Source organism: Artibeus jamaicensis, unplaced genomic scaffold (genome assembly GCF_021234435.1).
Source record: "Artibeus jamaicensis isolate MK-2021 breed Jamaican fruit bat unplaced genomic scaffold, CSHL_Jam_final contig_2170, whole genome shotgun sequence".
Lineage (NCBI taxonomy): Eukaryota > Metazoa > Chordata > Mammalia > Chiroptera > Phyllostomidae > Artibeus > Artibeus jamaicensis.
Window position 1 is genome coordinate 2,357,502 of NW_026521445.1, and position 20,103 is coordinate 2,377,604.

The window sequence follows — 20,103 nt, forward strand, 5'->3', positions numbered from 1 at the left end:
TGAAGCAGGGCGGCGTGGAGGTTCATGTGCCTTTGTCTGACCTCTCGTAGACAGCATTTTCCACGGGAACGAAGATGCCTTCTACTGCAACTCCCACAACAGCCTGGACTTGAATTACCTAAACGGCACCATCGCCAACGGCAGCGTGTGTAGCGTGCACAGCGTCAACTCCCTGAACTGCTCCCAGAGCTTCATCCAGGCGTCTCCCGTGTCTTCCAACCTCAGTATCCCTGGCAGCGACATCATGCGTGCCGACTACATCCCCAGCCACCGGCACAGCGCGATCATCGTGCCGTCGTACCGGCCGACCCCCGACTACGACACGGTCATGCGCCAGATGAAGAGGGGGCTCGTGCACACAGACAGCCAGAGCCAGTCCCTGCGAAATCTCAACATCATCAACACCCATGCCTACAACCAGCCGGAGGACCTGGTGTACAGCCAGCCGGAGATGCGGGAGAGGCACCCCTACACTGTCCCTTATGGGCCACAGGGGGGCTATAGTAACAAACTTGTCGGTCCATCTGATCAGATAAACCCAAAGAATAGCTCAGTGCCCAGCAAGCCCGGGGCAAGTGCCATCTCCCACACGGTGAGCACCCCGGAGCTGGCCAACATGCAGCTCCAGGGCACCCATAGCCACAACACGGCCCACATGCTCAAAAACTATCTCTTCAGACCGCCGCCCCCCTACCCACGGCCCCGCCCCGCCACGAGCACCCCTGACCTGGCCAGTCACCGCCACAAGTACGTCAGCGGCAGCAGCCCCGACCTGGTGACCCGCAAGGTGCAGCTGTCAGTGAAGACCTTCCAAGAGGACAGCGCTCCTGTAGTGCACCAGTCGCTGCAGGAGGTGAGCGAGCCCCTCATGTCCACCAAGCACCATGGCACGGTGAACAAGCGCCACAGCCTGGAGGTCATGAGCAGCATGGTGCGGGGCATGGAAGCCATGACGCTCAAGTCCCTCAACATCCCCATGGCTCGCCGCAACACGCTGCGGGAGCAGGGGCCCCCCAAGGAGGGGCCCGGGGGCCACGAGGTCCCCCCGCTGCCCCAGTACCACCACAAGAAGACGTTCTCGGACGCCACGATGCTGATCCACAGCAGCGAGAGCGAGGAGGAGGAGGAGGCGGAATCGGTGGCCCGGATCCCCGGGCTCCGTGAGAACATGGAGTACAGCGCCCAGCTGCAGGCGGCCTTAGCCCGCATCCCCAACAAACCCCCTCCCGAGTACCCGGGCCCGAGGAAGAGCGTCAGCAATGGGGCGCTGAGGCAGGACCAGGTTAGCCTTCCTCCTGCCGTCGCCAGAGCCAGGGTGCTGAGGCACGGGCCGGCCAAGGCCGTCGGTGTCTCCCGCGCCGACCAGCTGGCCGTCAACGGGGCCTCCCTCGGTCCGTCCATCTCAGAACCCGACCTGACAAGTGTGAAGGAGCGGGTCAAAAAGGAGCCCGTGAAGGAGAGGCCCGTGTCCGAGATGTTTTCCCTGGAGGACAGCATTATAGAAAGAGAGATGATGATCAGGGTAAGTGTTGTCCCCGCCCAGGGCACGCTGGGGGGCGGGTACACAGGCTGGTGCCCCCCGAACCCCCTGGGGCCCTTGTCCCTGGGACAGTTCATCGTGGACACCACAGAAGGTGTGAGGCTCCTTCGGAGAAGGTGTTAGGGATTCAGAGACTCCCCTGGCAGTTAAACAGGTGCTATTTTATTCCACAAAACCTTGTTTTTGTTCCTTCAAATAGATCTCCCATTCTTGGTACAAAGAGCAGTCTCGGAGTTACAGGTCGGTGGTGCTGGGATTGGGGTCCTGGCCAGCATTTTGCTGTTTGCTCAGGATCAGACTTACCGTGTGAGCTGTGAGGAGCTCACCTTCCTACACCTGTTGACATTTTGGAGGGTTTTCCCAGAAGAAAGCATTTTTTCCCCCAGTTAGATATTAAAAGAGCAACATCTCTTAGGAGCTTTCTGCGTCCATCTGTATGGCAGGGCGGCTCACCAATGGTGACCAGAGCATGGTTTTCGGGTCTTTGTTCCATAGATGTGAAACACAAAGCCAAGAACATTACCATGAACTTGGAAGTTTACCATTGAGCTTCAACTCCCGTTAACCTTAGTCTATCAAGAATTCAGATACACATATGTAGATTCACACACGCACATACATCCGTAGAGACACACATGCACACACAACATTGGAACAGGCCTGCTGTTAGACCTGAGAAACCCTTCGTCAGAAATGCACCTTCTGGAAGGCCCAGGTGGTGTCAGCACAGGGGAGCGTGCAGTACCAGGTGTGTCCATACAATAGCAGAGCCGGTTCTCCCTACAGAAGAGAAAATTGCTAGGTTGTCGCTGCTACTTCAGAAAATACTCCAGAACACCATTACTGCTGGTCCTGGAAATTTTCACTCCTTTAAAAATAAAAAATAATTTCATGACAACGAATCAAACCCAGAGTGACTTCCCCTATGCAAGTGCCACACACATTCCTTAAGGCGCCCCGGCATATTTTAGGAACTCTGGAGCTGTTGTAACTTAAAATTTGCCCTGAACGCCATTCCTTAGACTTCCTTCATTCATTAGTCTCCCCGAGTCTCCAGTGGGAATCAACCTGCAACGAACAGTCAAGGGCCAGTGTTTTAAGGAAGCCAAGTTCTGGGGTTCAGGGATCTAATTTGGAAAACTCTGTTATTTTAGACACATTTTAAGAACTCTCTCGGCCTCACAGTTCTGGCCGTCAGTGGACTAGGGCTAAGCATTTGGGGCAGGTGTAACTTTTTCCACTGCTTGCAAACCTGGAGGGAAAATTTTGACTGATGCGTTCGCTCCTCGGGTGATCCAGCCTCTTGGCTGGGGGGATGGAATTTGAGCTGGGTGCCTTGTGGGAAGCTGTGTAATTTATGGTAGAAAGGGCTTTTCGGCACTTTCTGGTTCCAGGCGCCCTCCTTTAACACACAGCTCAGCAACTTCTCTGGCTCGATGTTTATTGATGGTCCTCTGGGCTCATTTTTGGTCAGGTCCCTCCACTTCTCATGTTACCTGTACTAAACAGAAGACTGTAGCCAGTCTCACGGCATGGATTCGCTGCGGAGAACTTCATGCATAATCACCAGGCAGCAAGGGGCTGCCCCTGGGTACCATGTGTGTGTCCCGTCCTGTCCAGATGGGTGGTAGCGAATGGCTGACTTCACCCTTACCTTGTAGTTCAGGAGCATTGGTGCCCCGTCCCTACTACACTCTCTCCCTTGAATTTTCACCGGTGCCCCCAGCGAAACACACTTGGGAGCCCCCAGACTGCCTCTGGGGCTGGTGTCTTGACCTCAGCCCAGGGTCGGGAGGTTCCTCAGCAAACCAGCGTGTCAGGCGTGATGGGGACAGTGTCGTGTGGTTCTCCATCCGGTTTTGGAGGAAGAAGCTCACCCCAGCCTCCTCTCCACACACCGGATGCTCCTCCTCCCGCCCCACCAACCGGCAGCTTTGGCCTGGCTTGTTAGAAACAGATGAGAAGAGAAGGCTGGGCCTCTTAGGGTAGGAAGAACAGAGAGAAAATTCAGCCCAGGGTGGTGAGAACTCCATGGCCCGGGCCTGCTGTCTGGGTAGCTGCTCTTTCTGGCTCCTGCTGCTGCCCGACTACATTTAGCCCCGGACCTGAAATCTGCTGTCGGGAAGAGAAAAGGCCAAATCAGTTCTTTATTTTCTTTTTCCTCTTTTGTCTCTTGTAATAAGCTGATAGCGTACATGAGAAGGAGCCAAGAGAGATAGTTTATTCCTGGGCTTTCCTTTCCCGCCAGGCAAGTTCCTGGCTTGTTGCCTCGGGGGCCCGTGAGAGGCACCTGCCCTGCGGGTGGGCCTATCGGAGGGACCGCAGGCCCGTATTTTCCAAAATTACTGCTCTCAAAACTTCTCGGAGTTGGGAAACCAATTCTCAGCTGAAGAGATAATAGGGGGGAAATTTATCTCTCACAAAAACAAATTTGTAAGCAAACAACAAAAAGCCCAAACATGTAAATTCAGATTTTTCTAAATCTGCCTGGGATAGAAAACCCAATTTTTTGTAGGGTCATTAATTTTGTTTTAATTCTCCCCTGAGGATGTTTATTGATTTTAGAGAGACTGGGGAGAGGTGGTGGAAGGAGAGAGAAACACTGATGTGAGAGAGAAGCATTGAGCACTTGCTTTCTGTGTCCAGAGGAGACACTTTACCTCAAGGTCAATGCCACTCACAAATGCCCTTTCCTCGTATGGGTGGCCGTGTTGCTCTCAATGCTGAGCTGTTCTGGGTGCAGGCAGAACCCAGGGAATGAGGGAGGTGCCATCCCCTCACCATTGTCAGAATAACCCTCTGACTCTGTGCCATCTGCCAGCGTCATGGTCCCATCAAGACACCTCTTTCTGGGGAGTAAATCTGTAAATGACGGACTAAGCAAATCCACCAAAAGACTTGAAAAGAAACCGGGGCTAAGAGGACCCCTTCCTGTGCAGCAGCCAAGGCAGTCTGCAAATTGCTTGCACTTCCATTTGGCCCCAAATCCCCCCATGCTTTATGAAGTCCCTCAGTTCTTCCGCCTTTACGACAAAATGGTTTTGGGGACATGCGCTAAGTGGGTTGCCAGACGTGAGTAACAGGAGGTGTTGTGTGCCTGGCCCAGCAGAGAGGACCTGAGGCAGCACAGCAGGGGGTCTGGCACCCGGGCCCTGACCGAGCGAACCAGCCACAGATCACAGTGCAGGTGAGGACCAAGAGGCCTCCTGGAAGCCACCGAGGGCCAGGTGTCAACCTCCAGCCTTTCCCTGCGTGGTCTGCTCAGCCCCCAACTCCGTATTCTCACAGCTGGGTCTCGTCAGTGGGGTCCCATCACAGTCATCGGGAGCGGTGGCGTCCACTCCGTCCTTCAGGAAGGGACTGCCCGGGGCATCGTCCTAGCTGGCCCCAGGCTCTGGTGGGAGCTCGTTGGCTAAGTCACATCAGCTCTCATCCTGGGGGTGACATCTCAAGGATTGGAGGTTCAGTACAGGATTAACATCCTTCCAGTGAGCCCCTTAGAATGGAAACTTGAGCAGGTTTCGTTTTTTTTTTACGATTTGTGTGTTCAGATCTCTAAACAATGCATCACACAGTGTGTGTTTTTTGTGGGTTTGTTTTTTTTTAATTTTTTGGTGAGCCCCTGTCACAGGGTGTATTAGTACCTTGCTTGTACATTGGGGGTTTTTTATTTGTTTTTGGTGAGCCCTGTTGCAGGATGCATTTGTATGGAGTCTTTGCTCCTGTTTGCTTGTTGTTTGCTCATGGATTCATCTATTTTAAAACGAGAGCTGTGTAGAAAGGGGCTCCCTCGGCACAGTGGGAGAGGATGGGTAGGCTGCGTTTGGATTTGCCCTGCTAGTGGTGAGTGTCTGCATTCCTTGGCTGGAGAGTCACAGATTTGGGGAGATTAAAATGCATTCCAGAACTGGACTGGTATTATAAACAATGAGAACATGCCTTTTCTTGCCACAAGAATCTAGAGAAGCAGAAGATGGCAGGTCTGGAGGCGCAGAAGAGGCCGCTGATGTTGGCAGCGCTGAACGGGCTCTCGGTTGCTCGGGTCTCGGGGCGGGAGGACGGTCGAGCTGACGGCACCCGGATTCCCATGGACGAGAGGGTAAGCACCGGGCTTGTCAGGCATGTGACCCACTCCCTGTGCTCTGAGGATTCCAAAGCCCTCTCCTTGCCCAAACACGCCAGCGCTAGGGTTTATTTGATGAATTAATTCTTCTATTTGAGATTAGCGAGACGTAGTCTAGCTGTGTTGTAATAAGTGGGTCTGTTCCAAGAATCTCATGTTTCTTTGTCAAGTTGGCACAGCGATGGCTGCCTGAAGAGACCAAGCCCTTGACCATGGGGCCTACCCAGGTCAAGTCACTCAGCGTCTTCGGGCCTCTTTCCCTTTTTGCAAAGGGAGAAAGTTAAACAATTGCCGTGGCTCTCGATGTCGATGACGTTTATGAATGATTGCCATTGTTTAGAAAGTAAGCGTTTTACCCAAGCGTTTACAGAGCTCTTTTAATATGCTGCTTAAATTCCACGCTAGTATTTTACAATGAAGAAAGGTGTTCCTTTGGTTCCTGAAATTGCTATTAAAAAACAGGTGTAGAGGGCTAATACCATGAGGGTTTTAGATTCCTGTCAGTATATGTGAAGTATTAGGATGTTTTGAAAGCCAGAAGGGACTCTAAAGGAATTATTTAATCCAATTAATACCTATTATTGTAAGTAGGGGTTTGGCCATAGGAAAAATAAAAGGAGAGGGACTTTTATTTTAATCCTCGGAACTGCAGGACTGTGCACCAGTAACATGTTAAAATTCAGCCCAGTAAAAGGAGCTGTGTATGTGGAGAAAAGGATGTGTGGATAATTAAAACCCAAGATGTCCTTACATTAAGACCTTACACAGAGCCGTTAATAACAAAAATAGCAGTTGTGAATTTCAGCTCTTGCCTGGTCTTGCAGATTTGTCCTATGGAAGGTATAAGGGCAAAGGAGATTGGTTATGGGAAGTAGCAATATGGTTAATAATGAGACCAAATCATCCAGCTTCCATTGGCCATCTTGAAAGTACTTCTTAACACCATCGCTGTCAATGTTTAAAGACACCTGCTTGTTTTGTTGGGTTTCTTGGGAGGGAGGTGTGGGAGGTTTGGTTAAAACAGTTCAGTGAGCTGAAGATTCCTTTCTGTTGCAGTTCAGAACCCTGAAGAAGAAGCTTGAAGAGGGGATGGTGTTCACGGAATATGAGCAAATCCCAAAGAAAAAGGCGAACGGCATTTTCAGCACAGCGGCTCTGCCCGAAAATGCTGAGCGCAGCCGGATCCGCGAAGTTGTCCCCTACGAGGAGAATCGAGTAGAACTGATACCGACCAAAGAAAATAACACGGGCTACATTAATGCTTCCCACATCAAGGTGAGGCGGGGTGCGTGCTGGGAAGGTTTGGAAAAGATGGCTGGGTTAGAGGTAAAAATGCAGGGGAAAAAAATGTCCGACTGGCTGCCCTGTGCACCTTGGCTTGTCCCCAAACCCTGAGAGAATGTTTTTGAGCGTCTGGGCTTTTCTTACTCAACTGAAAGAGCATGCCTGTCAGTCTGCAGAAGGAAGGAAACCTAGAGGCCGTGGGGAAAACTTCAGGTCACCTACTTCTGAAGCTTGCTTGGTACAGAGGGTTTAATTTTTCTCTCTCTCAGGTTACAGCTCTCCCCAAACGCACATAAAAACCTTGAGTTTTCAGTTTGTAATTAGCAGATGGGGGAGACTTTGGAAGTCACGGGCATTGTCTTGCTGCGTGGAAGTTTTGGGGATGCGCAAGAGCAGCAAACTTACCTGTTGCCCCTGATAGTGCTGCAGGTGAGGCCTTTGACACCTGAAGTCCCAAAGTCGCCTCGTATTTAGAAGAGTGGACTAATTTAAACTGAAGGTGTGCTCAGTAGTGAGTCTTGCAAGATTAGCCACATTATTCAGTATGTTAGTGTCTTTCATTTTTGTTCATATTCCAATGACTTCAAACCTTTTTATCTCAGTATTTCATAGTTTTTTTAAATTAGCTCTGTTTGACCCCAAATAGAACTCAGAGTTGTGGATACTTGTGTCCATACAGTTAAATGTCTCCAAATAGCTCACCTTCCCCTGCGTCTCTGATGACAGCACGTACTTGTTTGGAACGTCACCCTTTGCTCTGGCCTCTGAAGAAGAAGAATTTACTCATGAACTAACATTAAAGCAATTGTTACAGGATGTTTTTAAACAGTATAACGTCCGCACGATTAGTCTGGTATGGTCAATAACCTCAGAAACCTGTGTCTGGCTTTGCCCAGAATTATTGCCTTTCTTCATTGGACTTTGCAGCTGTAGCCAAATCCTCCAAAATGCAGCCAGATGTCTGGCCCATGTATCAGTTATTACAGTTTTGATACAGAATATGACAAGCGTACTGAGGTGGGGCGTACTGCTTTTGCACACAGAGCATAGATAACCATATATATTTTTTAAGTATCAGGAAGTACTGTCAAAAGAAATATGAAAGAGCACCATCGTGGGTCAGATTGCGTGTTTCACTCTTATTTTCGAGTGAGAACGAAAACAATAAAAAACGAACCCAGGAAACCCTTAAGTAAACTGACAACAGCGGAACACATGGGCTTCGTTTAGATTACGAGACAAGGGCCAAAGTAATGTAATCAGACAAAAAGGCATCTCACACAGCTGCTTCTTGATAGAATGCCTATGGAAATCTTGCATGGCGATATTATACTCTGTTGTTCTTTTGGCCCAATCTCCTCTCCCATTTTCCATCTGCTGTCTGGAAAAAGCTGTCAGTCGGCATCAGCGGGGCCCACTGGGTGTCCTTAACAGAAGCTCTCCCTTCCCAGTGTTCTCCGGGGCCCACATTTCATCCGTGCATCCGGGTTAGACATGGTGCGTTTAATAGACCCATGGAGCTTGCGAGAACTTGTCCGTGTTTTTGGAATAGAGTCGTCTATCTTGCCAATGTTTTCTCCCTGGGTTCCAAACGGCTGTTAACACAGAACAGAGATTTATCTGCTCCAGAGGTGGAATCACATCTGTGAAATCCACCTAGTAGCATTGGTTGTTGCGTTTTTAATGCAGTTTTTAATGCCCTCCTGTCAATACTTGGAACTTGCTAGAAGGCCCCAGGCAGCAGCATACTCTGGAAGTATTTATGGTTCCTATATGTTGGGTGCCAGGGAGGCTGATGTCGAAAATCCCAGCGCCCCTGATAACCCAGCTCCTAGCCAGCCAGCAGCTATATGGATGTTGCCTCCCACCAGTACTTGGAAAACAGATTTCGCTCGCCAGCTTTGACCTAAACATGCCTTGTGCAATCAGACAGTAACTGACATTGTTTTTGTTTGAATCAAGTTAATCCCGAGTTTCATGAAATAAGGGAGGGGAAATAGTTTCAAACAATGATCCCTTCATCGCTCCTAGAACTCTCTAGAAATCTGCCATGGCACACATGTGAGAGGCCTGGCTCTGTGACACCAAGGCCCAGGGATGGAAAGGGACACAGAAAGAGTCCTTGCCAAGGCCACCAGTTTAGCCAGACACTGTGGCCTTCAGCCCCCCAGACACAGCTTCTTATTTATGACTTTTCTGCTGCTGAAATGTGCAGCTGCAGAATTCCTCTCCCGAGATCACTCTGAGTGGCACGGGGTAGTGATTCTATTTTCCAAAACCGTCTCATGGCTCCAGAGTTTGGTTGGATGCTGTGGGACGGCACAAGGGGGAGTTAATGACAGAAGGCACGTGCTGTCGACTTAAGTGCCTTTGGGACACCTGTACCATGTGTGGCACAGTGCCAGGCACCACTGAGGTTGACGGCACGCTTCTTACCAAGTGAGCAGTAGAAGGACATCACTCTGGAAGCCTCCGCCCACGGTGGACTTCTCCGTTGTTTGAACGGATGCCACGGAGCACTGATTCTCCAACTGCAGGTCACAGTGTGGTAGTGGGCTGTGCAGTCATTCAGGAGTCAGGACCAGCTTGGCTTTTAAATAGACTAGAGTAGAGAAAAGAATAGAAATTACCACAGTGCATTGCACATAGTGAGCAAAGCTGTTGTGCCTGTAACAAATTCTGTTAGGTTGTACACACATAGGTTCATCTAACATTGGGTGTGTGGAGATGCTCGTGTGTGTGTGTGTGTGTGTGTGTGTGTGTGTGTGTGTGTGTGTTTGAAAGGCACTGGTTTGTACATAGTTACTGTAGGTTGCAGACAGAAATGTATGTTAACAGCATTTTCCTGTGGCCCTCATGACCTCAGAGTGTTTGGTAATGGCACTGACCCATGTGGCCTGCCTGGGGTCAGCAGGTCCTGGACTTGGGGTCACTTCACCAATGCTGTCCTTGGTTTGCAGGTGGTGGTTGGTGGGGCCGAATGGCACTACATAGCCACGCAGGGGCCCCTGCCACACACGTGCCATGACTTCTGGCAGATGGTGTGGGAGCAGGGAGCCAACGTGATCGCCATGGTCACCGCAGAAGAGGTAAGGGGACAGCTGTCTGTTCCCGGGGGAGGGGGTAGGCGGGGGGTGGCACTGGCCAGAGAGGGGCTGCTCCCCACCTCTTCCGGCAGCACTGGGCTCTGCACATCCTTCTCTCTTTGGCATGCACGTGTTTTCCCTTCTGACATCCCCATGAATTTGTTTTGCTTTCCAAAAACAGTGTATTGATTGCATCCCATGTTCACCAGCTTTTAAACTCTTTTCCCTGCCTGGCCATGAGCTAAAGTCAAATATACACAGAAAGAGCCTGCTCACCCTTGTGTGCTGAACAAAGCCATGGTCTTTCCATTGCAATTCACGGACCTGGGCTGCTCCGGGTCAGGAGGCACCGATTCCTGGCCCAGGCATGGCCAGCTGGCCTGCCCTCCTGCTTATCGGCGAGAAAGAGACCAGAAGCTGTTGTTCCTGTGGAGGTCCTTATTCTCTAGGGAGAGAAAAAGGGTTTTCTTCTTCCTTTGCCAAGTCAAACATAGTTTCCCTGTGGTAAATAGAGAACTCCACACGGCGGTATGAAAATGGGCACATGCCCGTCGAGCAGTTAGTTCCCCAGGAGCTTGCTGTCGGTGGGGGGAGATTTTTTTCTTCTTTTCTTGTTACATTCTCAAGTTCAAAAAAAAATTCTTAACCGCTTCCTTTCCTTCTTTTCATTAAATTTTAACCCATGTTTTGAAGTCATTTAAGGGACTGGTTTCATGTGGTTTTTACCATATATAGCATTACACACCCCTATGCTAACAATTTTTAAAAGGTAAGGACCAGAGAGAATTGGGGAAAAAAGGCACATATTCTTCATTGACTGTTCCATGCAGTTACTTTGCAGAATGGCCCTAAGCTAGTGGTAAGAGGGACTTCACCTCTTTAAAGCCACTTGTCCTTCTCTGACCTTCGATTTGACCTTCCCACAAAGAGTTAATTCTAAATCCTCTAGGGTGGTTGTATCTTTTGTAATTGCAGGAGATGCAGTTGGGAGGAGACCATTCACCTTAACACAGTGTACCCTCAGTGCTGCCCCAAGGGCCACGGTACCTAGCAAGACGGGCACGATCTCTGTCCCCAGGGAGCTTGCATCCTAGAGGGAGGGGTGGGAAGGATAAGAACTGAGCAAGTCAGCTAAGTTCAGACAGTGGCGAGTATCCCAAAGAAAAAGCAAACAGGTAACGGGGTAGAGAGTGACTGGGGGCTTCTTTAGACGGGGCAGCCCAGGGCCCGCCGAGGGGGTGGCATTTGAGCTGAAACCTGAGTGACAGAAGCAGCCAGCCTCACCAACACGAAGTCCGGCAATCTGTGAGGCAGCCTCCGAAACTCGTAACTGATTTAGATGCTTAACAGCAACATAAATTCAAGGCCTTGCAGTAATAAAAGAGGCAGGCTGCTTCAAACGTAAGGAGACTTCGCTACAGCCAAATAAATGAGGGGAGCGTCTCTGTTTCACCCAGAGACGTGCTGTTCTGCAGGTGGACCAGGTGTCAGGGCTCGTGTAAGGAGCAAGTCCCCAGCGCTGGCTGCTCACTCCCACCATACAGTGTTTCTCTGCTGTCTGTACCCACACCCTGCCCTGGGTCCCCTCCTGAGCCCCCATCTCGTCCACCCCCCAACTCCAGTGATTTCGGAACGGTGCAGAAAGTTTGAAAATAGACACATGGTGTAAAAGGTCGAGAGGCACATTCTCAGAAAATATTGCACGGTGAATGGAGAGAGCAAGGTGGTCTGCCCCACTGTTCTCTCGTTCAGGGGTCGACTGAACTAAAACAAATGGGTCAGGCTGGGAAAAAGGTGGGACGCGCACTAGGGATAGTGGCTGTGTCTGTCGTCCGTGCGTCTCATAGAGAGGGCAGGGCCCGGGCCTGAACATCAGAACTGCAGAGCGTGACTTAGAATGACTGCTAGAGTGAGTCACTCCGCTGCCTAAGGTCGCTCCACCTCCTTTGAATGGCTTCCCACTGGCTGTGGTGTGACATCCAAACCCCCTACCCTGGGCCAAGGCGCCTGTCCAGCTTCCTCTCGACCACCCTCCCCCATGCTCGCCAAACTGCAGCTACCCTGCAGACCCCTCTGTCTCTTCCACACCCCAAGCTGGTTTCCACCTCTAGACTCTGCATTAGCTCGTCTCTTTGTAACGTTCAGCCGCAGCTCAGTTGTGAATCTCTTACATTTTCCATCGATGTAGCTGCCATTGTACGTCTTATTATGGGTCTTAGCTCAGATTTATAGGACCTAATCTCTGATAGACACTGCACGATGCTACTGAGTTAGTGACTTAGAAGCTATTTATATTTTTCTCTGTCCTCAGATTTTAAGATTAAGAGGATAAGAGCTTCCTTCCCCTGACTTATTTCCAATTTTGCTTTTGTGTGTGATTCAGGAGGGCGGACGAACCAAGAGCCACCGATACTGGCCCAAACTGGGTTCCAAGCACAGCTCAGCCACCTATGGCAAGTTCAAGGTCACCACAAAGTTCCGAACAGATTCTGGTTGCTATGCAACCACGGGCTTAAAGGTGAAGCACCTTTTGTCTGGGCAGGAAAGGACGGTGTGGCATTTGCAATACACCGACTGGCCAGACCACGGCTGCCCAGAGGATGTCCAAGGATTTTTGTGTAAGTTTCCCCTTCCCAGTCGTGGTGGTACCACCTGAATCAGTGGTCGTATCTGTCGGAGGTGAAACGGAAAGAGGATGCTCTCCCTCAAGGGGCGAAAGTGCCGTAACTTTGACCCATGTGACCCTTCGCATAGTATATGCGGAACAGAGAAGACAAGTCATGTCACTTGCTGTATTCTCTCCACTCGTGATGCTAAAACTCTGGCAAACGAATGATTCTTCCTTGATTTAGAACTTTAGCTACTCATTAATAATTATCCTGATGCCTGCTACATGTCTAAACCTTGAAAACATTGTGCTAAGTAAAACAAACCGGACACAAAATATTGAATGATGACGTTTATATGAGGTACCCAGAATGCATAGCTTCGCAGAGGTGGAAGGTATAATAGAGGTTACCTGGGGTTAGGGAGGAGGGGAACAGGAGTTATTATTTGACTGGTACACTGTTCATTGGGGACAATAAGAAAGTTCTTTATAGAATTGGATGGTGGTGGTGTTTGGACAAGGTTGTGAAAATGCTCAATGCCACTGCATTGTATGCCTAGAAATGATTTACACGATAAACTTTATGTTATGTATATTTTACCACAATTAAAAAAAACCCACAGAACAATAAAATTAGGACATTTATTTTTTTGCTCTCACAAGCCCTGTATTTCCCGATAGCAGTAAATTTCAGTCAGGACCTGTGATTAAGATACTAGGAATGATTGAAATCCACTTGTAGGCTTGCAACTGTCGTTTTTGGAGTCATTCACCTACATCCTGTTTCAGGCTACGCTGACCTTAGAGGCGCACTCACACCCAGATTACACGCAGCACACAGTTGGAAAGGCCAGAGCTGGGTGTGTGCTCACCACATGGCCAGCTCGGCCTGGGCTCTCAGGACGCAGAGATGCAGCCGTCTTTGTGTTAAAGATGCTCTCGGTCTTGTGGGAAAGGCAGGCCAGCGATTACAGTCCAGGGGTGACAGCAATACTGTCATCTGCCCTTTTTCTTTTAAGGTTTAATTTATTTTTTAGAAGGTGAAAGAGGGAGAGAAACATTGTTTTGCTAGAGAAACATCAATGTGGGTTGCTTTTCACAGGCCCCCAGCTGGGAACCTGGCCCCCGACCCAGGCATGTGCCCTACACGGCAATCGGACAGGTGACCTCTTGGAGCTCAGACTGGTGCTCACAGGGCACCTGCTTTTTGAAGACGGCCGCAGAGTTTCCCCTCCCTTCCTTTGCCTAAATGTCCTGCCCTTGAGGGGAAAGCTCACTCCTTCCTGACCCCTCTAGGGAGGAGGCCCTAGGGCTCTCTGCAGGTTTAATGTCATACCTGCTGTGTGGTTGCCTCCCCAGCTGGTGGGATACCGGTGGCCAAGGCAAGGCCACCGTCCTCTGGTCGTTGGATAAGGCCAACCCCATGAGTTTGCTCTGATATTCCTTCAGAATGGGAGGCAGGGAAGACAGAGAGGAGATGGGTTTTTAAGTTCCATTCACAAACTCCACGGGAAAGACTTCGATGCAGACTTCTTTTGTTAATAAAGGTGTTTAATTTCCCCTTCAAGTAATGATGGGACCACAGGAAGTGGAGGCTCTAAGTGGAGAAGAGAAAGGTGATTGGCACCACAGGGTCTAGAGTGCGAACTACAGGGGCTTAGCGATCTGCCTGAGGTCGAACCCTCGCCTGCAGCTCAGATCCTAGTAAGCAGGGCAGTGACCTCTGCAGAGCTCTCTCTCTTTCCTCATCAGACCATTCTGTTTATTTCCTTCTGTTGGGCTTTTACTAATTGATCGATTAGAATTTCCTCCAAGATGCAGAATGTGGAAACAGTAAAAGTAGATCAGATGGATGATTAACTGACAACGCTGGTAAAAGATGAAGCCTTTATATATAAGGTGGTTAAAATTAAAGCCAGATCTTTTCAATCAGAACCAATGGAAGGGAAGCCCATCTGAATTACTGAGAAAATATTTTTAAATAATACAAATGTGCTAATTTCCATTCCTGAGAAACTCAGGACAGGTGTGCTGAGTGGGGTTTGGAAACGTTGGCCCTCCAGCTGTTAGCTCAGATTGCCTGTCTGCACCAAGGCCAAACTGTTCCCAGCCCCCAGAGGTCTTGACTGAGTGACAGCTTTGTTCATGCGATGGCTAGAGGAAGCGTCCCTTTAAACCCAACTCCTCCGTGCTTTCTGAAACTACATTTGATGGGCATCTGCCTCGCTGATCAGTATTTCTCTGACTTTTTAAATTTCGTATTAAGAGCCCTGGCTGGCATAGCTCAGTGGATCGAGCACGGGCCTGCGAACCAAAGGATCGCAGTTTGGTTCCCAGTCAGGGCACAGGCCTGGGTTGCAGGCCAGTTCCCAGCAGGAGACGCACACGAGGCAACCATACATTGATGTTTCTCTCCCTCTCTCCTTCCCTTCCCCCTCTAAAGATAAATAAATAATAAATAAAAACCTTTAAAAAACAAATTTAGCATAAGAAAACCCCTGTCTTTTTTTGGCATCACTACCTTTTGTCAGACAGCAGCACCCACTGTCTTTTACCCGCTGCAGAAAAGTGGGTCGGAGGCTTCCTTCCGTGCGCAGTGTGCAGCTCAGGTCCGCACCCAGCAGCAGCCCCTCCGTCTGGTCGGCCCAGGCCGTCTTCCCCCCTGTTCTGTCCCGTCTCATTGTACGTTACCGCCAGTGGTGCTGGTAGCGATCGTCGCTTATTTTGGTAAATTCCCTCAGATTACTTTGTAATCGGACCAGCTTATGAAGAAAAACAGGAGTTTCTATTCACTGTCTGTAAGCAGGTGCTTTTGAGTGGACGAAACTGGCTTGCAGGCACCTCTTTCCCTCGCCCCTGTGAGTGTCTCCGCTCGTCTCCTGCACGCCGCTGCGTCAGGGTGGGGTTCTCCTGGGAGCTGAGAACCTCGGAATCCCCCGACCCAGCTACTGCAGACGCTCAGTTACTGATGCACTTTTTCCAGGTTTCGGCCTGTTTGAGAACTACATTTCTACCCCTTATTTATTTATCATTTCTGATGATCATGAAGGCCATTGTTGCCGTGACTTTTCGCGTGGGGCCCTTTGGAGTAATGAGCAGAGCCCTGCGCAGCCCTGCTGGGCTCAGCAGCGGTTGGAAGGGACGAGGGAGGTGGCAAGACCCCCGGTCCCAACACGTCACCTCCAGAAATGGGGGTGTGGGTGGCTTATCGTGAGCTACTCATCGAGCCCTTGGAATTCAAGCCGAGAGGCAGGTCCCATCAAGTCTTATTTTAAAATCTAAAAATGGCCCTGGCTGTTGTCGCTCAGTGGATTGAGCACGGGCCTGCGAACTAAGGAATTGCGGTTTGATTCTTAGTCAGGGCACATGCCTGGGTTGCCGGCCAGGTCCCAGCAGGGGACACATGAGAGGCAACCACACATTGTTGTTTCTCTCCCTCTCTCCTCTTTGCCTCTAAAGATAAATAGATAAAATCTTTTTGAAAAATCTAAAAATGAAGTCAAGCCTCAGTTGACATTCACTCATTCAGGGAGGAGAAGGGAGAGGGGCAGATGGAGCTCTTCCCACCAGAAATTGGCTCCGACAGGCAGGCGATGCACGGGGCCCTCGCTGCTATTCTGATCCCAGTCTGCTGATAGAGGAATTGCTGTAAGTAATGTCGAGAATCATCTGCTTGGGGGACTTTGGGATTTGCAGAGGGGAAAACAATTTAATTTTTAAAAAAGAACTATTTAATTTAAAGAACAAATTCTCCCATGGACTAATTGACTCCCAGCTGGTCCTTTCTGGCTCTAGGACTTGTACAGTGAGTACCAGCCAAATAATTAGTGTCTTGTAAGAACTGTAAATTATTGTCACTTTAAAAAAAAAAGATTCACCATCAGTTTTTCCCCCCCTCACTTGTCTGCGAAGCCACTCAGGACTTTGGTGACCAGATTTGCGTTCTGCCTTGCAGCGTACTTGGAGGAGATCCAGTCCGTCCGCCGGCACACCAACAGCATGCTGGAAGGCACCAAGAACCAGCACCCCCCCATCGTCGTCCACTGCAGCGCTGGGGTGGGAAGGACTGGCGTGGTCATCCTCTCCGAGCTGATGATCTACTGCCTGGAGCATAATGAGGTGAGTCACTCTGGGCTTCCTGAGTGACCACGCCACCTTGGGGACTCACCCGTGCCCTCATTTTCCAGGGCCTGATTTCCTCTGTGCTGACGGGGGCCTTCCAGACCCGCGGTTCCTGCCGGGACTCTGACACTCTCTGCCTCCTTATCTGTTTGTTGTCTCTCCCTGTGCCGTGCAGACACCCGCAGCACATGGCAGAGGAGATCGGAGCGTAAGATAGGAGCTGTTGAGAAAGTCCGATCTTAGTCAACACGTCCTTCTGGAGGTCAACTGTGTTTTGTAGACAGTCTGGTTTTATTGTGGGTAATTTCCCTGGCGGGTCACATGTAGTTTAGATGCGTCTGGCGTGTCTGAGATGCGTTTTGGCCTGGATCCTATGTGAAATGTGGGGAGCGTAAAACTGGCTTTCATTCTTCAGAGGGAGTTTCTTGAAAGGGGGTTGCTGTCGGCTCTTGTCTAGGCTGGCGGCGGCGTGGACGCGCAGAGCGGGTCGACCGTCTGCGTGCCTTTGCCGAGGTCACGCCCAGCTCTTCCCCACGAAGAAGGGGCCGTGGCTGGACTGGCTGCATGGTGCATGGATCCCCCTTCTTGCTGCAGATCAGGGAGTTACTCTGAGGGGCTTCGGAGTTCATCAGGGTGAAACACGCAGAAGAACATCTGCCCTTGTTTTTCTTAGTTGGGGTCCTCACAGCAGCCATGGGGAGGAACTGGACACGTGCCCGTCCCCCTGCTCCACAGGTGGGGAAACCGAGGCCCAGAAACTGGGGACTCGTCCATTGCCACGTGGCTCCAAGGCAGCAGTGCCTCCGTGACAAGTGAGACCCTCTACCCCGGCCCCCAGTTACTGCCAGTCTCCAGTCTACCTCCAAACCCCGAGTGTCGTTGGGTTCTTGTTCGTTTTCCAAACTACACAGCTTAGCAAATCTAGGGAAACTTTTGAAGTGGTTTGGTAGTTTTTAGAAAGCGTTACTACGCATATTCTGTGAAGGGATTTATGTGATAATATGTGAGCACTTACTCAACAGCATCAGCGGCTCAGAAATTGGATTAATCATTACCCCACGAAATCTTCTATATTATAGTTTCCAGGAAAACAATAAATGCTACGTTTAGATGTGTTCAAAGGGTTTTTGAGCTCGCTGCTTATAAAGAGTTAATTTTGGGAACTTTCAGTCTGCACAGATGAATGTTTGTGTGGCCGAAACACAGGACGGGAGTTTGGTGTGTTGTGGCCTGTCGGTGAAAAAACAAACTAACAGTAATGGAGGTTCCATCATCTTTTTTGAGTTTTAACCCTCCTGTCTCCGACTCCCTTGTTGGCTTCCCCGCCACCATCAGAAGTCTGCATAAGTCTCAGCAGAGTGAATAGCTTGCCGCTTAGTCCCCGATGCACGCCATTCTGGAAGATGGGATGAGATGATGTGGAACAGGGGACCTGCGACCCAGGCATACCGTGGGCTCCCCTGGGGGTCCCGGGGGCTCCAGGGGAGGGCGAAGGAGGGCCTTGTTGTCCCCTCCCCCCTTACATGTCACTGCCTCCCCTCTCATATCATTTTCTTCATCAGATTCCTCTTTTCTTCATTCCCTGTCCACGCCCCCTCTCCTGTTCCCTCCCTCGTCTTCACCTGGAGAGGCTGTTTTCTCTCTCTTGTCTGACCTGAAGGATGGCCGTCTTGGGCTCTTTGGAGACCCATCAAAGACTAGGTGTCTGTGATGCGATGACGTGAAGGCTCACTGATCACCAGATGTCACTGGCCCAGTAGAACATAAACAGCCCACGTCAGAGCCAGCCCAGCACGGAGTGAGGGTCCAGCCCCTGGGGCCTTGCACGGCTTGACCAGGGCTCGGGTGGCCACATCTGCCTGGTGTGTCCAAACATAGCGGATTTCCTCAATGCCCAGTTGGACGCCAGAGCATTCTCTGTGGCAGCGTGGTGAGTCCAAAAAGGACTTCTGTTTCCATTGACATTCAAAGGTAGCCAGATGACTCATATTTTTCACTTCCCTTCCCCAGCACAAATACAGCCGGCCTTGCTGGCCCATTTCCCATAACTGCTGTTGGTAGGTGGTGAGGGAGAGAAGGGTCTGCACTTCATCCTGCTCCAGGCCTGGCGAGTCAGCCTCAAACCCTTATTTTGGGAGAGGAGCGGAACATGTTTAGTGTGTTCATGTGTTTTTTTCAGCAAAGATTTTGACACGTTATTGAACTTTCCTGCCTTCGTTCCATGGCTTCTGCATTAACCCACTTTATGTTTTATTCCGCTATCCATTCAGTTTTCATGTTGTGGCCTGTGGCTGTTGGTGGCTGAATGTTACCTGTGCTATTTTAATGCCTATACATTTCTTCAGAACGCAGGAGTTTATGGTTTGCAATATTCTCCCTCGGCTCCCTGGATTTAGCTATGTGTCCTCTTTAGCTACTTACAAGGGACCAGGTTCCCACTAGCCAGACAGCCAATGCCCTGATCTGGCTGCTTTTCCAAATCAGTTGCCCCTCCCCCACTTCACAGAGCAGGGAGGAGAAAATGGCCTCTTGGCAAGACTGGGCAAGCATCACCTGCCTCAGGGTTCCTTGGGTTGGGGACAGTGGACATCAGAGCCCGTGGGAGTGAGTCTCCAAGGCAGCTTGGACCCTTCCCTTGAGGACCAGGAGAACCTCCTTTGTCTTGTCTCCAAACCTCGTCAGGAAATCTCATCTGTCCTTGGGGCTGAGTCTTGCAGGCTTGTGGTGGTGGTGGTGGTGGTGATGATGGAGATAGGAGTGGAGGTGGGGGAAGTGGTGGGAGTGGGGGAGGTGGTAAGGGTGGGGGAGGTGATAATGGTGACGACGACAAAAATGAAAATATTACAGTAACACCAGCTAACCTGTATTTAGTGTTCACCATGTGCCAGGACGATTGTAAGAACTGTATAGCTCGTGGAGCCTTCACCGTTAACTCCGTGAGAAGGGTCTTATTAGGTCCCTTGCACAGCACAGAGAAACCGAGGCACAGGTAGATAAAGGGACATACCCGCCCCCTACAGCCACGGAGTGGCAGAGCAGAGGGGTAGTGGGTCCTTGTTCTCGCTCCGGTAACGCAGATATACAACAGTGAGGAGCGCTCCTCAGTGAGCACTCGCTGTGGGCCAGGCACTGTGCCGAGAGCTGCACGTGTACCTCCTTCTGTGATCCTGGCAGGCGGGTGCTATTTACGCCCCATGTCATTGCTCGGGAAATGCCACTGACCTGGGCAGGGCCACACTGCTCTCGGAGGAAAGCACCATGGTTCGTATTCACAGGTGGGGAAACTGAGGCCAGGGGACGTCACAGATCCTGTTGTTGGGCCATGAGAGAGTTGAGAGGA

General features: G+C 50.5%; 1 protein-coding gene across 4 annotated transcripts in view; it reads left to right on the forward strand.

The window, feature by feature from the left end:
• The window catches only part of PTPN14 (protein tyrosine phosphatase non-receptor type 14), a 157,088-nt gene that overhangs the window by 128,707 nt on the left and 8,278 nt on the right, over positions 1–20,103 (forward strand). For 3 of the 4 annotated variants that reach the window (XM_053658332.1, XM_053658342.1, XM_053658336.1), the window contains exons 13-18: positions 51–1,522; positions 5,496–5,639; positions 6,720–6,938; positions 9,908–10,036; positions 12,417–12,651; positions 16,597–16,760. In XM_053658332.1, coding sequence (XP_053514307.1) covers positions 51–1,522; positions 5,496–5,639; positions 6,720–6,938; positions 9,908–10,036; positions 12,417–12,651; positions 16,597–16,760 — 2,363 coding nt within the window. The remainder of the gene's footprint in view (positions 1–50; positions 1,523–5,495; positions 5,640–6,719; positions 6,939–9,907; positions 10,037–12,416; positions 12,652–16,596; positions 16,761–20,103) is intronic. The other variant, XM_053658343.1, reaches the window with a different exon arrangement.